General features: G+C 40.1%; 1 protein-coding gene and 1 non-coding gene across 5 annotated transcripts in view; both read right to left on the minus strand.

The window, feature by feature from the left end:
• The window catches only part of GANC (glucosidase alpha, neutral C), a 64,649-nt gene that overhangs the window by 8,967 nt on the left and 37,638 nt on the right, over positions 1–18,044 (minus strand). For 3 of the 4 annotated variants that reach the window (XM_043919368.1, XM_043919369.1, XM_043919367.1), the window contains exons 14-20: positions 17,460–17,539; positions 15,294–15,437; positions 13,711–13,807; positions 10,247–10,348; positions 8,909–9,152; positions 4,453–4,517; positions 2,551–2,627 (exon numbers count right to left, since the gene is read on the minus strand). In XM_043919368.1, coding sequence (XP_043775303.1) covers positions 2,551–2,627; positions 4,453–4,517; positions 8,909–9,152; positions 10,247–10,348; positions 13,711–13,807; positions 15,294–15,437; positions 17,460–17,539 — 809 coding nt within the window. The remainder of the gene's footprint in view (positions 1–2,550; positions 2,628–4,452; positions 4,518–8,908; positions 9,153–10,246; positions 10,349–13,710; positions 13,808–15,293; positions 15,438–17,459; positions 17,540–18,044) is intronic. The other variant, XM_043919370.1, reaches the window with a different exon arrangement.
• LOC122705957 lies at positions 6,547–6,653 on the minus strand. Its single transcript, XR_006344227.1, has one exon. It is a non-coding gene; the product is annotated as a U6 spliceosomal RNA (small nuclear RNA).

Below are 18,044 nucleotides of genomic sequence, written 5' to 3' on the forward strand. Positions count from 1 at the left end.
TCCCAAAGGACTAACTAACCTAGTACTGTGATGGATTAAGCTGAGTAAAAGGCCATTGATATTTCCATTCATCCATCCAAAAGTTATTTACTGAACAACCTACCATGTGCCAAGCATTGCTGGGTACACACGAGTGAACAGAAAGACATAGAATCTGCCCTCGTGGATTTTATAGTTCAATTGGCTTATAAAAATGTAATGATCTTACAGTGAAAAAGATGATGGAAGGGAGAAAACAACAACAAAACAAAAGCACACTGCAAGCAAATAAATTACAAATGAGGCAGGAGAAGAGAGTGTCTGACAAGGAAACAGACCTTAGAGAAAAACAAATGGAAATGTGGATTACTAATACAGTGTCTCTTTTTAAAAACAGAGTACAATTCAGGGATGAGGTTCAAACTCTTATCTGAGATGCCCATCAAGGGGGTTTACTTGCTAAAGTGCCAAAAAGCTCCTGCCAAAGTAATCTGATGGGATAAATCCTTAAGATACTATCTTAAGGATGAAAAAACCTTTTTCTCTCTTTTAGTCCAATATAATTTCTGGCAGCCATAGTTCACCTCCTGGGATTACCAGAGCCTATATAAAGCTGGGATGTTGAATCAGTCACTGTCCTGCTGTGACTGTGAGAGGGCTGTGCCCTGACGACTGTCAGCGGCAGTGAACTCTTAATTCAACTGGATCAGTCCTACCTTGTCATGAAGTATTATCTTCGGCTGGATTCAGTTTCCTAGTGTATTGTCAAGGATTTCTGTGTCTGTGTTTACAAGGGATAATCCCTTAGCTATCTTTCCTTGTAATGTCTTTCTTTGGTGAATTCTGGTAGCTCAAGATAAAGAGTTGGTGGGAGTGAAAGGTTAAAAAAAAAAAAAGGATTCAAACAAGAGTTGGGATTACCCATCAACCATTTCCAGTCTGATTGAAATGAGAGGTACAGGGTGTGTGGTACCATAATCAAAGATCCCCAGCCTAGGAAGGGTACAACTGGTGCAAAACACCATGTAGATTAGATTACAACTGGTAACAAAACACCATGTAGATTAGTGGCCATTAACAGATAAAAATCATGGCCCTCAAAAAGCTAACATTCTAATGGGAGAGATAAACAATAAACAAAACATAAAAGTAAATGTGTAGGCTGTTTAAAATGGCAAGTTCTACGGAGGCAAAGGATGAAGGAGAACTAGACGGTACCAGGGGCAGTGGGAGTGGTCTGTGATCTTAAAGAGGATGTCAGAGAAGGCCTCCCCAAGAAAGAGACTTGTAGGAGAGGGAATGTGTTGTACAGAAACATGGGAAGGTGACAGCTAGGCTGTTAGATAGCTCTCTGCCCGTCGTGGTGCTATACTAGCTAACCAGCAAGGTAAAGTTCAGGCAAGAAGCAGCTTGGCTCTCCTACCCAGCCTTTGGGAAGATGTAGCAAGAGAAACAATCACAGAACACTCCTGGAAAGTGTTGAAAGAATAGGCTACATAGTCATAACAGTGTGATTAAAATGATAATAGGACATTAATAGAAATTGTGGCAAAGTCAGATAGGGATCTCGTTCCTCTTAATGGAAGCCTGTACTTAGAATTAATTTAAGAAATCTCAGCATAAATGCTTGGCAAGCCAATTCATTTAGCTGTTGTAATATTTAACCTTTTTCTCAGGTTTCTGCTTGGCAGGGGAACCTTTGTAAAGAGCCCCCACCTTCAGAACTACAAATTACTAGAGAAACCAAGTAGAAAGAACATCATTCATGGGCTTTCTGTAGAAAAGCCTGACTATTGTCCTATCAATGATGACAGGTGTAGTGGGCTGAATGGTGGCCCTTCAAAAAGATGTATTTGCTTCCTAATCCCTGGAAGGAGTGAATATTACCTTTATGGGAACAGATTTGACCAAATTGAGGATCTTAAGAAGATTATCTGGAATTATTTAAGTGAAAGTGAAAGTGAAGTCGCTCAGTCGTGTCTGACTTTTTGCAACCCCGTGGACTGTAGCTGACCAGGCTCCTCCGTCCATGGGATTCTCCACACAGAAATACTGGAGTGGGTTCCAGTTCCTTCTCCAGGGGATCTTCCGGACCCAGGGATTGAACCCAGGTCTCCTGCATTGCAGGCAGACGCTTTAACCTCTGAGCCACCAGGGAATGCAGTGGAATTATTTAGATAGGCCCTAAATATCACCACAAATGTCTTGTAAGAGACAGATGGGAGAGGAGACACAGACACACACAGTGAAGATGGAGGCATAGAATGAAGTGAGGTGGGTACAAGCCAAGGAATGCCAAGAGTGCAGGCAGCCCCCAGAAGTGGGGAGTGTGGAGAGTGACATGGCACAGACCCTCCCTCAGAACCTCCAGGAGGAACCAACTCTGCCCACGCCGTGATTTTGGACTTCAAGCCTCTAGTGTGGTGACAGCATAAATTTTTGTCACGCCGTGATTTTGGACTTCAAGCCTCCAGTGCTGTGAGAGCATGAATTTTTGTCGTTTTAAGCCACCAAGTTCGAAAGGAAGAGATTCGACACACGTAAGGTATGTGGAGGTTTGTTTACTATTACCTCACTTGACCCTGGCAGAAACACATCAACCACAGTAGCTTTTGGTTCTGTGACTGGATGAATCAATAAAGCACTTCCTGAAAAGTGGAGAAGAGATAAAGTTGAATCTCATTATAAGAGGTCTGAAAACACCCCTTGTCTTTTAAGAAAATTTTTTTTAATTTAAATTTATTTATTTATAATTGGAGGATAATTACTTTTCGTTTTTATGTTGGTCTCTGCCACATATCAGCATGCATCAGCCTTAGGTATACATATGTCCCCTCCTTTTTGAGCCTCTCTCCCCACCTCCTACTCCACCCCACCCCACCCCTCTAGGTTGTCACAGAGCACCGGATGTGAGCTTCCTGTGTCACACAGCAAACCTCCACTGGCTATGTAATTTTACATATGGTAATGTGTATGTTTCAGTGTTGCTCTCTTAATTGAGTGCTTCTGTGGTTTCAAAGACCACTCAACTGAACTTCTTAAAGGCAGAGATCCTAGTGAGTTGAACCAATGATTCCTCAGGGAGACGTACTGTTAGTCAGAAAGAGGACAGGTGACCAGAGGTGACTGTATCACTGCCATCACTAATCCACTTATGGTGTATTAGGACTACAGGGAGGGACCCTGACATAGTCCAGCATGGTCTCACTTGGTGCCCAGCTGTAGTATGAAAGCACCATTTCACGTCTGCAAATGCTTCATTGTTTGCTATACGTGACTCTGAATGTGGTGAGTCTACAACTGTGACCCAGAAGTGTGGTCTGCACAGATATTCAGGCCCTCTTTCTTGGGCAGGTATCATATCGAGGAATGTAGCTTCAAATTAGACAGACAAGGTCCCTGCCCTCATCAAGTTTACAGCCAAAAACAGATATTAAACAAGTAATTACAAATTAATTAGAGCTAAGACAAATAGCAAACCGGCAAAAGTACAAAATGGAATGAAAATTATGTATTAAGAGGGACTGACTTTGATTAAGGCAGGTGGAAATAGATATTAGGAAGCAATTTGGTCAGGAAAATTTTCTCTAAGGAAGCAGTAGCTTTTTAACTTGAGACCCAAGGATGAGTGGAGACCTAAAGAGATAGGTTTTTTACATTTTGGGGGTTCTACTGTTTAGAAACAGAATTCACCTTCTGGGCAACTCTCTGTCAAGCCTGGCCTCTTGAATGTATTACCCAAATGATAAACTTCCCTGTTCCACATTTGATTGCTGCTGCTGCTGCTAAGTCATTTCAGTTGTGTCCGACTCTGTGAGACCGCATAGACAGCAGCCCACCAGGCTCCCCCGTCCCTGGGATTCTCCAGGCAAGAACACTGGAGTGGGCTGCCATTTCCTTCTCCAATGCATGAAAGTGAAAAGTGAAAGTGAAGTCACTCAGTCGTGTCCGACTCCTTCTCCTCGCAACCCCATGCACTGCAGCCCACCAGGCTCCTCCGCCCATGGGATTTTCCAGGCAAGATACTGGAGTGGGGTGCCATTGCCTTCTCCGTCCAAATTTGATTAACCCCTACTAAAGAGGCCAACCGAAAACAAACAACCCCAGTCCTGTTTTGCATATGAAATAAGCTCTTCTGGGTCTTTACAAAGATAACTATCTGGTTTACTTTTTCTACTTCCCTTCCCTGTGGTGGTATCTTAAGGCTTAGAGGTAGACCCTGAACAAGAATCCCAAATTGCATTCACAAACAGAATGGGTTTATATGATGTTAACATATTATGAGAAGCACTACATGACAAAAGAATAGAGTTGGGATCCCACCAATACACTAAAAATCTTGGTGATGAAATTTCTTTTCTTTTTGGCTTTCTTGAGACTAGGGATTTTTTAGTGTTCCTATACTAGAAAATATAATAAGAAAAACATAATTATAGCATTTATCATAAGTAAAATTCATCCAGAAATGCTCACCCAGCATGTATTCATCTTCCACACTAAAAGTCTCTAATTCATTAGGAAACTCTACCCACAGAGGCCTGGGGAAAAGAAAAAAGGAATTTCTTACTTCAACATCATTAGATTTTTTTTATAATTCACTCATATTTTCAGTTTATAACTATTTAAAGGAAATTGGAAAAAGTCAAGACTCTTATCATATGAGTCAAGATTTTATAAGCACTGATTATGATTGTTGCTGTTGTTTAGTTGCTAAGTCTTGTTCAACTCTTTGCAGCTCCATGGGCTATAGCCCACCATCAGGCTCCTCTGTCCATGGGATTTCTCAGGCAAGAATACTGGAGTGGGTTCTTCAGGGCATCTTCTAGACTCAGGGATCGAACCCAGTCTCTTACATCTCCTGCATTGGCAGGTGGGTTCTTTATCACTAGCACCAACTGGGATCCCCTTGTTATGATTACTATATAGTTTTCTTGTGTGAAAGAGCTGTTAGCTTAAATGGTTCAATTAAAGCTTGAGAATTCTAGTACCCAAAACTTCTCGTTCTCATTGTTGAGCACCAAATTACTCTGACAGGCATAATCGGAACTTTGTCCAAGTCCAAATGCCTAACATGTTTGGTGTAAAACAAACTAAATGTTTTTTTAAATTAATTTATTTTTAATTGAAGGACAATTGCTTTACTTTATTGTGTTCAGTTCAGTTCAGTTCAGTCACTCAGTCGTGTCCGAGTCCTCACGACTCCATGAACCACAGAACGCCAGGCCTCCCTGTCCATCACCAACTCCCGGAGTTTACTCAAACTCATATCCATTGAGTTGGTGATGCCATCCGACTCATCCTCTGTCATCCCCTTCTCCTCCTGCCTTCAATCTTTCCCAGCACCAGGGTCTTTTCAAATGAGTCAGCTCTTACATCAGGTGGCCAAAGTACTGGAGTTCCAAGTTCAACATCAGTCCTTCCAATGAATACTCAAGGTTGATGTCCTTTAGGATGGACTGGTTGGACCTCCTTGCAGTCCAAGGGACTCTCGAGAGTCTTCTCCAACACCACAGTTCAAAAGCATCAATTCTTTGGTGCTCAGCTTTCTTTACAGTCCAATTCTCACATCCCTACATGACTACTGGAAAAACCATAGCCTTGACTAGACAGACCTTTGTTGGCAAAGTAATGTCTCTGCTTTTTCTTTATTATTATTTATTTATTTTCATTTATTTTTATTAGTTGGAGGCTAATTACTTTACAATATTGTAGTGGTTTTTGCCATACATTGACATGAATCAGCCATGGATTTACATGTGTTCCCCATCCTGAACCCCCCTCCATCTGCCTCCCCATCCCATCCCTCTGGGTCATCCCAGTGCACCAGCCCTAAGCACTTGTCTCATGCATCTAACCTGGGCTGGTGATCTGTTTCACCCTTGATAGTATACTTGTTTCAATGCTATTCTCTCAGAACATCCCACCCTCACCTTCTCCCACAGAGTCCCAAAGTCTGTTCTGTACATCTGTGTCTCTTTTTCTGTTTTGCATATAGGGTTATCATTATCATCTTTCTAAATTCCATATATATGTGTTAGTATACTGTATTGGTCTTTATCTTTCTGGCTTACTTCACTCTGTATAATGGGCTCCAGTTTCATCCATCTCATTAGAACTGATTCAAATGAATTCTTTTTAATGGCTGAGTAATATTCCATTGTGTATATGTACCACAACTTTCTTATCCATTCGTCTGCTGATGGGCGTCTAGGTTGCTTCCATGTCCTGGCTATTATAAACAGTGCTGCGATGAACACTGGGGTGCACATATCTCTTTCAGATCTGGTTTCCTCAGTGTGTATGCCTAGGAGTGGGATTGCTGGGTCATATGGTAGTTCTATTTCCAGTTTTTTAAGGAATCTCCACACTATTCTCCATAGTGGCTGTACTAGTTTGCATTCCCACCAACAGTGTAAGAGGGTTCCCTTTTCTCCACACCCTCTCCAGCATTTATTGCTTGTAGACTTTTGGATAGCAGCCATTCTGACTGGTGTGTAATGGTACCTCATTGAGGTTTCGATTTGCATTTCTCTGATAATGAGAGATGTTGAGCATCTTTTCATGTGTAAAAATATGGAACACTTCACGAATTTGAGTATCATCCTTGCACAGGGGCCATGGTAATCTTCTCTGTATCGTTCCAATTTTAGTATATGTGCTGCCGAAGCAAGCACTGTCTCTGCTTTTTAAAATGCTATCTAGGTTGGTCATAACTTTCCTTCCAAGGAGTAAGCGTCTTTTAATTTCATGGCTGCAGTCACCATCTGCAGTGACTTTGGAGCCCCCCAAAATAAAGTCAGCCACTGTTTCCCCATGTATTTGCCATGAAGTGATGGGACCAGATGCCATGATCTTAGTCTTCTGAATGTTGAGCTTTTAAGCCAACTTTTTCACTCTTCTCTTTCACTTTCATCAAGACGCTCTTTAGTTCTTCTTCACTTTCTGTATTGTGTTGGTTTCTACCAAACTTAAATGTTGGTAAAATTGAATTTTATAATGTAGAATCTGTGCCATTTTTTAATTGTCAATACTTTTCATGCATCCTTAATCATTATCTACGTGAAAAGAATTGGTTTTCCTTGTTTTCAAGTTGGCAACATTTGTGGAGGTTTCAGAAACTCGTGTGGTGTTTGGGTTTTGTTTTATTATTACTGTTGTACACAACTAAGTAGGAGGCATTTGGGCTTAGTAAATCATGAAACTTTCAATATTTCTGGATATTAACTTCATGGTTCTAATGTTGCTTTCAATTTCATGAGGGAAAGATACTTTTTAATAAGAGAAACATTTTCATTTTATTCACTAGCCTTTGTAATAATCTATTCCTTTGCTATTAAATAGTAACAAAGCATCTAAACTTGGCTGATGTCTAAAATTACCAGGAAAACTTCCAACAAACATAGATCTCTGGAACTTAACCAAGGGACTCATAATAGGTTTGGAGGTCTGGCCTGGGAATCTGTATTTTATAAAAAGCTCCCCAGGTGATTCTGATCTGAGTCAGGCTGAGGAACTGCTGATCTAGAGGTCTTGATGTACTATGTGTGTCTCTGTGTGTACTGTTCTCTAACCCAGAAAGTTGGCATTCACATCTTGCCTTCAAAATAGAATCAGAATATAATTTATACACCAGGAAAAGCCCTAAGGGTAAGAGAGAGCTAAGGCTGGCAGAATAAGTTGTTCTTCACGAGAGAATGCTTGTGGGTGTGGGGGACGAAAAAGCTACTTTCTTCTATCCTAGGTTTTTCTGACTGGTTTAAGAATTAAGTTGACAAGACAGAGTTTAACAGTAGAAAATCAAATTTAATGATGTATAAACAGGAGCTCCATAAAAATATACTGCCTAAAGACAAGATAGGCAATTGAGGCTGATATAACACCTGAGAGAAGAAGTGAGTGAGGTTTGGGACTTCAAAGCGGAGAAAGGAAACTTCCCCTGGTAGTCCAGTGGTTAAGATTCTGTGCTTCCCCTGCAGGGGGCATGGGTTCTCTGGTCTGGGAACTAAGATCCCACATGCCTCATGGTGCAGCCAAAAAAAAAAAAAAGATAAAAAACCAAAAATGAGGCAAGATATTCACTTGGAGATGGAAAAACAAATGTTTGATAAACAAACATTTGCTGGGCCATGCAAAGACAATGGGACACAGAGAGGACTTTAGTTCCCACCTTCCCCCTACTAAGCATATTACTTCCCCTATTGCTAAGCATGGTAATGCTTAGCTCATATTCCTTGTAGATATCTCTGGTGATAATGTACTTCCTGGACCAAGCTCTTTATCTAAATTCATGTAGGCATTTAAGGAGGAGGTTAAAAAGAAAGACTTCCTGAGCCTTTTGTACATTTAAAAACAATCAGCTCCTAAGAATCCTCAAGCCAAAAAGACACATTCTGGGGTAGCATGTTTTGTTTCCCTACATGGATTAAATACTAGATGAACTGAAGTACAATATCTTTTCTTTCTCTTCCTTCCTTTCTTTCTTCTATTTCTATCCCCTACTAAATATTATGGGTTTCCCTGGTGGCTTGGATGGTAAATAATCTGCCTGCAGTGTAGGAGACCCAGGTTTAATCCCTGGGTCGGGAAGATCCCCTGGGGAAGGGAATGGCTACCCCACTCCAGTATTCTTGCCTGGAGAATTCCACAGACAGAGGCTACTATTCAAAGGTTACAAAGAGTTGGACACGACTGAGCAACTAACACTAACCAAATATTAATGCTTGAATCACCAAATGGCAGGAGATCTAGTTTTTATATTCTGTGACCTCTACTGCCTGACCCTGCTCACAGCTGGTGCTCAATAACCTGACTGACACTTGGTTAAACACCTGGCTTTTCTTTTGCAATCACTGTAGTTACTTCATTGCCAGTGGCTGAGGGGATCTTCTGGTAGAGACTGGTTACTGGAGTGGTGGTGAAGCCTGTTTACCTCATGACAGGCTGAGAAGCCATGTGTGCAGAGTAGAACAGAGAATACCAGTAGGGCAGGAGGGTGTAGCGCTCTCTGATGGCTTCTCGGATGAGCCGGGTGTGCTCCTCCCCAAAGAGCCAGGGCTCCCGTCGCTTGGTCTTCATGGTGGCATGGCCACGGAAGAAGGGCTGGTAGGCTCCCGCCTGGTACCACCGTACTAGCAGCTCTGCCTCTGGATCCCCGATGAAGCCACCTACATCCGCTGATTAGTCAGTAAAGAAAGGCTGAGTGAGACACCCAGGGGTCTAACAGATGATGCCCACAGGTAAGATAAGGCCTTGCAGACCAATAGGGCAAAGGTATGTATATGCACTCAAAATAACAGCATCAAAGTGTGGCCTCAAATTAGGAAGCACATACTAAAAACCTCAGGCTGTTTAGGGATCTGACAATATGCTCTTTGAATATGTTCTTTTCCTGTCAAAAGGCTTTATTGAAAGATCAATATTTCTGTTTGTCCTGAACCCTGGTAATTCAGAAACTGAAAAATATCTACGCGAGTCAATAAGCCTGTATTTAGTGATGGGGGTGGGTGGGGGTGGTTGGCAACTGATTTTGTTTGAAAGCAAGATAAAAACTATAGAAAGAACTAAAGAGAGAGACATAATCAGAATTAGAGGTTTAGGGAGAAAATTTCAGGTTTAGCCCTTAAGCAGGATACAAATTCTTTGTGTCGAATGTGAACTAGTGCCATTGAAAAACACAAATATCATAATGTGACATTAAGTGCTTCCAGTCCCACAGAAAACAAGGAGCAGCTGGACCTGTAGCCAGGTTGAGCATCTCTGTACTGAGATCGCTCACCTGCAGGGAGTTACTAGGACTAGGGGAAGGCAGCCCATCAGAGAATTTTATTTTAACTAAATTTTATCTTTTCCAAGTGTGTGTGCATATATATAAAATGCCACAGATTTCTGTATAGCTGATTTCTGATTTGCTAAATTCTTTGTAGTTCTCTCCATTTTTTTCACTTTCAGATAGAAAAGGAGTATTTCAAGAAGAGAAACTCAGTTATCAAGAGTGTCTAAAGAAAGGAACAGAGCAGTACGAGAATGAGGAAAAGAACACTGTGGCTCTCTTTCTGATGACTTTACTTCATGTTCTCTGTTCAGACGAGACATTCGTCCCCTTCATTCTCCTCTCTAGTCTGTTCTCCATGCTCCTCATTTTCTCTTTCCCACGTTTATTCTGTTGAAAACAACTCACAAGAAGGGATTTCTGACCAGCTTTAATGAAAACACCACCCACCCCTGCTTTGATTTTTCTTTCACTTCAGGCCTGAGGCTATCATCTTACCTCCACAAAAAGAGATCCCAGTCACGCTGAGGGTAAGTAACATAGGGATAGAAATTTTCAGGTAACTCCACTCTGCTGTGTTATCACCTGTCCACACAGCACCTTTGGTCATCAGTAAGAAGGTATTAAAAGAAAGAAAGAAAAAAAAAATCAGCCCATGTGTACTCAATTTCATATTTAGATTCCATATTTGTAATAGACAATATAAAGGAAAACATTTCTTTCTTTTAATTATTTAATTGTGAAAGCTCTTTATATATTCTGGATACAAGTTCTATGTGTATATATATATATATACACACACACATATATAAACATATATGTATATTGCAAATGTCTTCTCTCAGTCTATGACTTGACTTTCATTTTCTTAACAATGGGCTTTCCTGGTGGCTCAGCTGGTAAAGAATCTGCCTGAAATGCAGGAGACCTGGATTTGATTCCTGGGGTTGGGAAGTTCCCCTGGAGAAGGGAAAGGCTACTCACTCCAGTATTCTGGCCTGGAGAATTCCATGGACTGTATAGTCCATGGGGTCACAAAGAATTGGGTATGACTGAGTGACTTTCACTTTCATTTTCTTAACAATTTCTTTTTAAAATTTTGATGAAGTCCAATTTATCATTTTTTAATTTTATGTTTTGTGCTTTTTGTGTTCTAAGAAATTTTGCCATCTCAAAGTCATGAAGGTTTTCTACATTTTTTGTCTAGAAGCCTTTTGTTTGTTTTAACTTTTATAATATTAAGTCTATATTCCATTTTGAGTTATTTTGTGTGTATGGTGTGAGGTAAGGGTCAAGGTTCTTCCCCTCTCCCCCATATGGATACCCCATGTTTCAATACTATTTATTGAAAAAACTCCTTTCTCCATTGAATTGCCTTGGCAACTTTGCTGCTAAATATTTGACCATCTATGTGTTGGATTCTTTCTGAATTCTACATGCCTATGTGCCACCCTGCTTTCTGCAAAATCCTCTATAAGAGGTTTTAAGACCACATGAGGGAGACAAAATAAAGTAGCAATAACAATAGTTAACATTTATAGAGCCCTCACTGAGCCAGGAGGTATGCTACTTTGCTTGTATCATTCCATTTAATCATCATAACAACTCTATCAGGTAAACAAACTTTATTTTACAGCAGACGGAAATATGGCAAAAGTGGATATGGTAGGATTTGAGCTCAGGCAGTCTGACTCTAAAGCCAGTGCTCTTGAGCACTGAATAGTTGATAAGAACTTGTAAAGATATATAGCACTAAAGAGATTCATAAAAGAAAATAACCTATTTTATTAAGTCTATATTACTCCTGAAACATTTGTCTCTCTTTTATTAAAATACTTTTGGTGGCTATTTTTGTTTTAATATTTTGTAGAAATTTTAGGCTGTCCTATGGCTAGCAAAGGAAAATATTTTCAAGAGATTTTTCTTTTAAAACAGTACCTTCATAATTCCTCCTGGACTTCAAATGAGGTATGTATATATCCACATAATGACTTTGAAACCCACAACATTCTTATAAAGTATCAAAGTTCATGTAAATATGCAGATGTTTTCAGGTCTCAAATGGCTGTTTAGTTGGAAGTTCTCTCTGGCTGTTGGTCTCAGCACAGGACTTGATACAACAGTGTTCTTTGTAATGCCTCACTTGGTACGCTTTGGTGGTGAGTCAATAGCTTCACACAGAATATTGAAGACTAGGCAACGGGCCAATATATTTAAGAGATAAAAGATTACTAATATGCATATCTTCTGTTATTTTTTTAAGTATAGCTGATTTACAATTTTGTGCTAATTTCTGCTGCACAGCAGTGATCCAGTTATACATATATACATTTTCATATTCTTTTCCATTACGGTTTATATCAGGATATTGAATATAGTTCCCTGTGCTACACAGCAGGATCATGTTGTTTATCCATTCTATATGTAATAGTTTGCATCTGCTAACCCCAAACCCCCAGCCCACCTCTCCACTACCTCCAGTTATATCTTTTTTAAAATTTCTCCTTATAAATGTTTTCATTCAAAGACCTTACTTGTTTTAGTGATTAAAAAGGATACTTATAGAGAATTTGGAAAACAGAGATAAAAAAGAAGAAAATTAAAGTAACTCATAATCACCATGGTACTATATTCATTTAGAATACTGCGTGGGTGCTTGCTAAGTCGCCTCTTTCGTGTCCAACTCTTTGAGACCCCATGAACTTGAGCTGGCCAGGCTTTTCTGTCCATGGGATTCTCTAGGAAAGAATACTGGAGTGGGTTGCCATGCCCTCCTCCAGGCGATCTTCCCAACTCAGGGATCGAACCCAAGTCTCTTAGGTCTCCTGAACTGAGAGGTGGGTTCTTTGCCACTAGCACTATCTGGGAAGCCTCATTTAGATTACTACCTACATATACCTATATATATATATATTTTTTAAATAAAATCAGGATAATATATAAACATTTAGGTATCCTGCTTTTCCCCTCCCTCATCTACCATGCAATTAAGGCATATATTAAATATCCTTATGACAGTCTATCATATGGATACACCATAACTGAATAACTATTCCCTTATTGTTAGAATCTGGATTTTCTTTATTTCTTTTTATTTTAAGCACTAATGCTGTGTTGAGCATCTCTGTACATCTTTGCCTGCTGATAATTTTCCAGAGTATCACTGGGGCTGGTTTTCAGGAGTGGAGTAGGAGGCCTAATAATGTCTCTGGTGAAATAAAGGCTGGATTCCTCAAACTGGGACCTAAGCTTTGGGCTATTTATGCAAGGTCAGGGGACTTAAAATAGCCTTCCTGCTATGGGGTGGTTAGGCTGAACTAGATCTGCATTAGCTAGTAAACTGGATCCAGCTATAGATGACCCTGACCACAAGCAAAAAAGCTAGGTCTATTTTAAACCACATTGCTTAGTGGAACAGGTGACTGAAGGAATGTTAGAAGTATATTTTCTCTGGTTTTGATAAATCAAAGAGACAGGGTCAGAAATGGCCATCCCAGAAAATAGATTCTCTAAAGATATTCTGCCAACTAAGTGGCCAGTTCTTCCATGAAAAGTGAAAGTGAAAGTTGCTTAGTCATGTCTGACTCTTTGTGACCACAAGGACTATACAGTCCATGGAATTCTCCAGGCCAGAATACTGGAGTGGGTAATCTTTCCCTTCTCCAGAGGATCTTCCCAACCCAGGGATCAAACCCAGGTCTCCCTGATTGCAGGAGGATTCTTTACCAGCTGAGCCACAAGGGAAGTTCTTCCATGGGAAACAAGTAACTAAACTTTATTAAAATTGGTTTACTCTGTCTCAGGACAAAATAAATATTTCAGGGCACATCACTCTCTACAATCTAAGGCTGATCTACTGAAAAGGAAAGTATCAACAGAGTTGCACCATATACCATATATGGTCAAAAGAGACAGGCTGCTAGCTTGTGTTTTTAAGTATGACATTATGAGCCAGTCCTTACCATATTTTTGTGATCCAGCAAAGAATGAACGTGTAAGAACAAAGGGTCTCTCCTTTCCTTTAGATCGCTGGATCAGTCCTTCTGTAGTGGCCATTTGCTATGATGTCAAAAAAGAAAAATTTCAAATAAAAAAAAAAAGAAAAATTTCAAATAGATGACTGAATTATGGCATTGTGCAGACATCACCAATAAGCTATTTCATGTGCAAAAAGTAATAGGTGGGAACATGAAATGGAAAATATTAAAAAAAAATCTTCCAAATAATTTTCATGATGTAATGAAACTGCTCTAAATTTCCCTATTAAAAGAGTGAAACAATTTCTTTGATTAAAATAGCCATGAAACAGGGGCTTCCCTGGTGGCTCAGAGGTAAAGACTCTGCCTGCCAATGCAGGAGACACAGGTTAGATCTCTGGTCTGGGAAGATCCCACATGCTGAGGAGCAACTAAGCCTGTGCGCCACAATTACTGAGTCTGTACTCTAGAGCCCGGGAGCTGCAGCTACTGAGCTTGGGTGCCCTAGAGCCCATGTTCCACAAGAGGAGCAACTTCAACGAGAAGCCTGCACACTGCAACGACAGAGCAGCTCCTGCTTGCCGCAACTAGAGAAAAGCCTGAGCAGCAACTAAGACTCAGTGCAGTCAAAAAAATAAATAAATAAAAATTGAAAAATAGCAATGAAATAGTGGTAAATAATAAAAGAGAATTTATTTGGTGCATATTATTATAGGTATTTTTATAAGATTTTTCTCTTATAATTTACACAACAACCTCTGAGATAAGTTTTCGTTAATGGAAAAAAACTGAGCTTCGGAGAGGTTAAGTGACTGGCTCTGGCCTACATAAGAAAATTCTCCAACTATAACGTAGTTTACAGTTATAGCAAGAGGCTGTATACAGAAGTAAACTGATACTATCTGGAAACCATGCCATATGTAGCCAGCAGCTCCCACTGGAAAACAGCAATTGGTGGGAGGGTCACAGGAACACCGTTACACTCTGAAGATAACAAAGAACCACAAATATAAATTAGGGCAAGTGACTGCAAAGGTTTTTGAATGTGACTGGCAAATGGAAGGCAATTCTACCACCTTCCATTGAGAAGGCTAAGTACTTAAGGAAGGCCTTCTACATTTAGAAAGTACACAGACTGAAATTGTGCCTCTGTGTTCTAAATCTTACTTCACTGGTATGAACATAAGACTTGCTGTATTTAGACATTTGTGAAATTTTTAAAAATTTGTTTTGTCTTTGGTGTATTTATGCACAGCCTACTTCAGTAAAAGGTTTGAAGGATTATCTAATGCTCCTTACTAACGGCTACTGTCAAGGAAGATGTTTCTATGTTATCATTAATTTCACAATATCTATAAATTAATCAATCAGGTTCATTATAGAAGGAAAAGATGCAAAGGGAGAAATACTGTTTTATATTGGCTACAACCTGATAAGACATATTACAGTTGACAGAAAAGACACACAAAGAGAAATGAACAGTATAGCATGGCTGTTACAAAGCAAATGACTTTCAGCCCCAAAGGTAGGGCCTGTGGATCCAGGCGGCTGCTTTTTAGATGTCTTACCTGATAAAAGCCATAGATGTTGTGAAGTTCCCGGTGCTCCCAGTTGCCGTGATGAATGGCATTCTTCTGCATGGTTTGCTCCGGGCCTTTAAAGACAGAGGGCTCATTCATGTCGTTCCATATGTAGAGGATGTCAGTAGATCCCTAGGAAGTCAATCTTGATCATGATAAAACTCCTATAGAGACAAGGTTATTATGACAGCCGGCCCTATTCCTCTTTCCTACTCCATTTACCTTATTATTTATTATATTTATTATCTATGCTCTGTCATCTGCTGGAATAAAAGTTCCACAGAGCAAGGAATTTTGTCTGTTTTGTTCACTGATAAATTCCAAATACCTAGAACAACCTGAATGGCAGAGGGTTCTCAATAAATACTTGCTGATGAATGAAAGAGTGCTATGCTGTATTCCCACGTCACCCACAAGTCCATTCTGAGACCTCCTGGAGAACCCCTACAGGACAGGTTGTGAACGTTCACAATCAGGTTCTCCATCATCCCTCATCTGCTCCAGCTCTTACTAGGGGCAGTTAGAGCCGTCTGTGAAGAGATTCTGCCTTCCCTCTAGTACTATGAAGGGTTTGACAGTTAAGGTACCATTTGTCAGCAGGATCTAGAGTTTGTATCCTACAGAGAATTGTTTGACTTAGAGTGGGAAGGGGCTGTTGAGTCATCCAGTTAACATGGTGCTGTAGTCCCTTTATAAAAATCCCTGGTCTCTCAGCATTTTATTCAATAGTTACAATGACCAGGAGTCTCTCAGGCAGCTCATTCCAAGTTTTCTGAAAGTCTTGTTCCTTGTAACATTCTCTCACAGGGACCAGGCTGTCTTCTGGGATACCAGAAAATACATATGCTGCCTTCCCCACATGGTAGTCTTTCGGCTTATATGTTTTTTTTCTGACTCTTTACTTCAAATTCTTTCTAATCACGTATATTTGAATGAACAAGGCTGTATAGGTTCCAAGTATTTAGCTGCTTTGACTGTTCTTTAACACCCTCTAAGGCAGCGGCTGGCAAACTTTTTCTGGAAGGGCCAGATTGTAAATATTTTCAACTTTGCAGGCCATAGGGCCTCTTTTTCAATAACCCAGTCCAGGTATAGTTATGTGCCAGCAGCCATAGACAATAGGGGAACAAGTGTGTATGACTGGATTGGCCCAATTATTATTTATCCCTGCTCTAAGTTCTCTTCTTTTTTTAAAAAAACAAACAAACATCTATTTATTTAGTTGGCTGCATCAGGTCTTAGTTGCAGCACGCGGGATCTGCACTGCCTCATGTGAGATCTTTTGCTGTGGCATGATGGTTTACAACATGTGGGTCCCAACCAGGGATGGAACCCGCATCTCCTGCATTGCAAGGCAGATTCTTAACCTCAGGGAAGCTCCTATTTCTATATCCTAATACAGGATGCTCAGAAACTAGAGGTTAGTGGTTAAGAGCCAGGCTTGGGAGACAGTTGACCTAAGTTAAAATCTTGGATTTACCACTTATTAGATGGGTGAATTTAGCAGATTTTTATAGTTGTCCATGCCTTGATTTTCTCATCTGTGGAATTAGAGTTAATTACAATTCAACTTCAAAGAGTTATTGTGAAGATGAAATGGTATAATGCACACAAAGTGATTAGCATAGTGCTTGGCACATAGCATGTACTCAGTTTATATTAGTTATCATTCTTATCACTACCAACATTGGTTGAAAACAGTTGTCTAGATGTGGCCTCTCCAGTTTTCTCTGTGATTTTTATAAGATTTTAAGAATTATTATTATACCTTACTTTTAATGTCATGTTATACTCTGCAAGAAACTTGCACATATATCATTATCATTTTTAATAATACCATACAAAGTAAAAATTTCTACAATTTGAAAATATAATAAATCTCTAGTATTAAGTAATTTGATATATCATACAGTCTATCATAATGAAAGTCAAAATCACAGCTTTTGTGCATTTGGTAATTCATATGGTGCCTCTCCTCATATGCCATTCATATGGCACCACCAAAGTCTGATATGTGGTTGACATCCCTGCCTCTTCATATAAGGATTATTTATCAGGAGCTACTCAGTGAAGCAGAGTACTTCTATTTAATCACTTCTTTCCTTACTTCATCCTTCCAGGTAACTAGGAAAGGGCAAAGGAATAAAAACAAACCTGATAAACAGAGAAAGCGAAAAGACTAGAATACCACTCTCTGACTTTGGGGTTGGAGAAATCCAGGTAAGAGGAGAGACCTGCAGAGGCAGAAGAGCAGACAGCCTGTTAGGAACAGTGGTCCTCATGGTAAGATGTAAGATGTGAAAGCTGGGTAATGAATGAGTGCCTTACATCAAACGTAAAAGATAGCCGATACAGAGGCACAGTCTGGTGAGAAGCTAATAAGAAGGCAATGCTGAACTCCAGTGACAATCACTAGTCCTCTCAGACCCAGAGGGCAGGGGAATGCCAACGAACAAGCATCAGGATGGAGCCTGTCCCTCACTGATGGCCTCAGACAGTCCCAGTAAGGATTATGGTGGATATCCTGGAGTGAACCTTTTGTTCTGAAGGAGGGCAGAGACGTGTTTATAAGTGATACAGGGAAAAGAGGAATGCATGGGCTTTCTCCACTGTGTGTGAATTTGTGATAGAGTGCTATCAGATGATAGACTGGTAATTCCCTTTTGTCTGTGAGGAGTTTCTACCAAGGCTTTAAATTAATGATTTCTGAAATGAAGGCTTCAGAGTTGTCAGGGGCAG

Source organism: Cervus elaphus, chromosome 12 (genome assembly GCF_910594005.1).
Source record: "Cervus elaphus chromosome 12, mCerEla1.1, whole genome shotgun sequence".
Taxonomy (NCBI): Eukaryota; Metazoa; Chordata; class Mammalia; order Artiodactyla; family Cervidae; genus Cervus; species Cervus elaphus.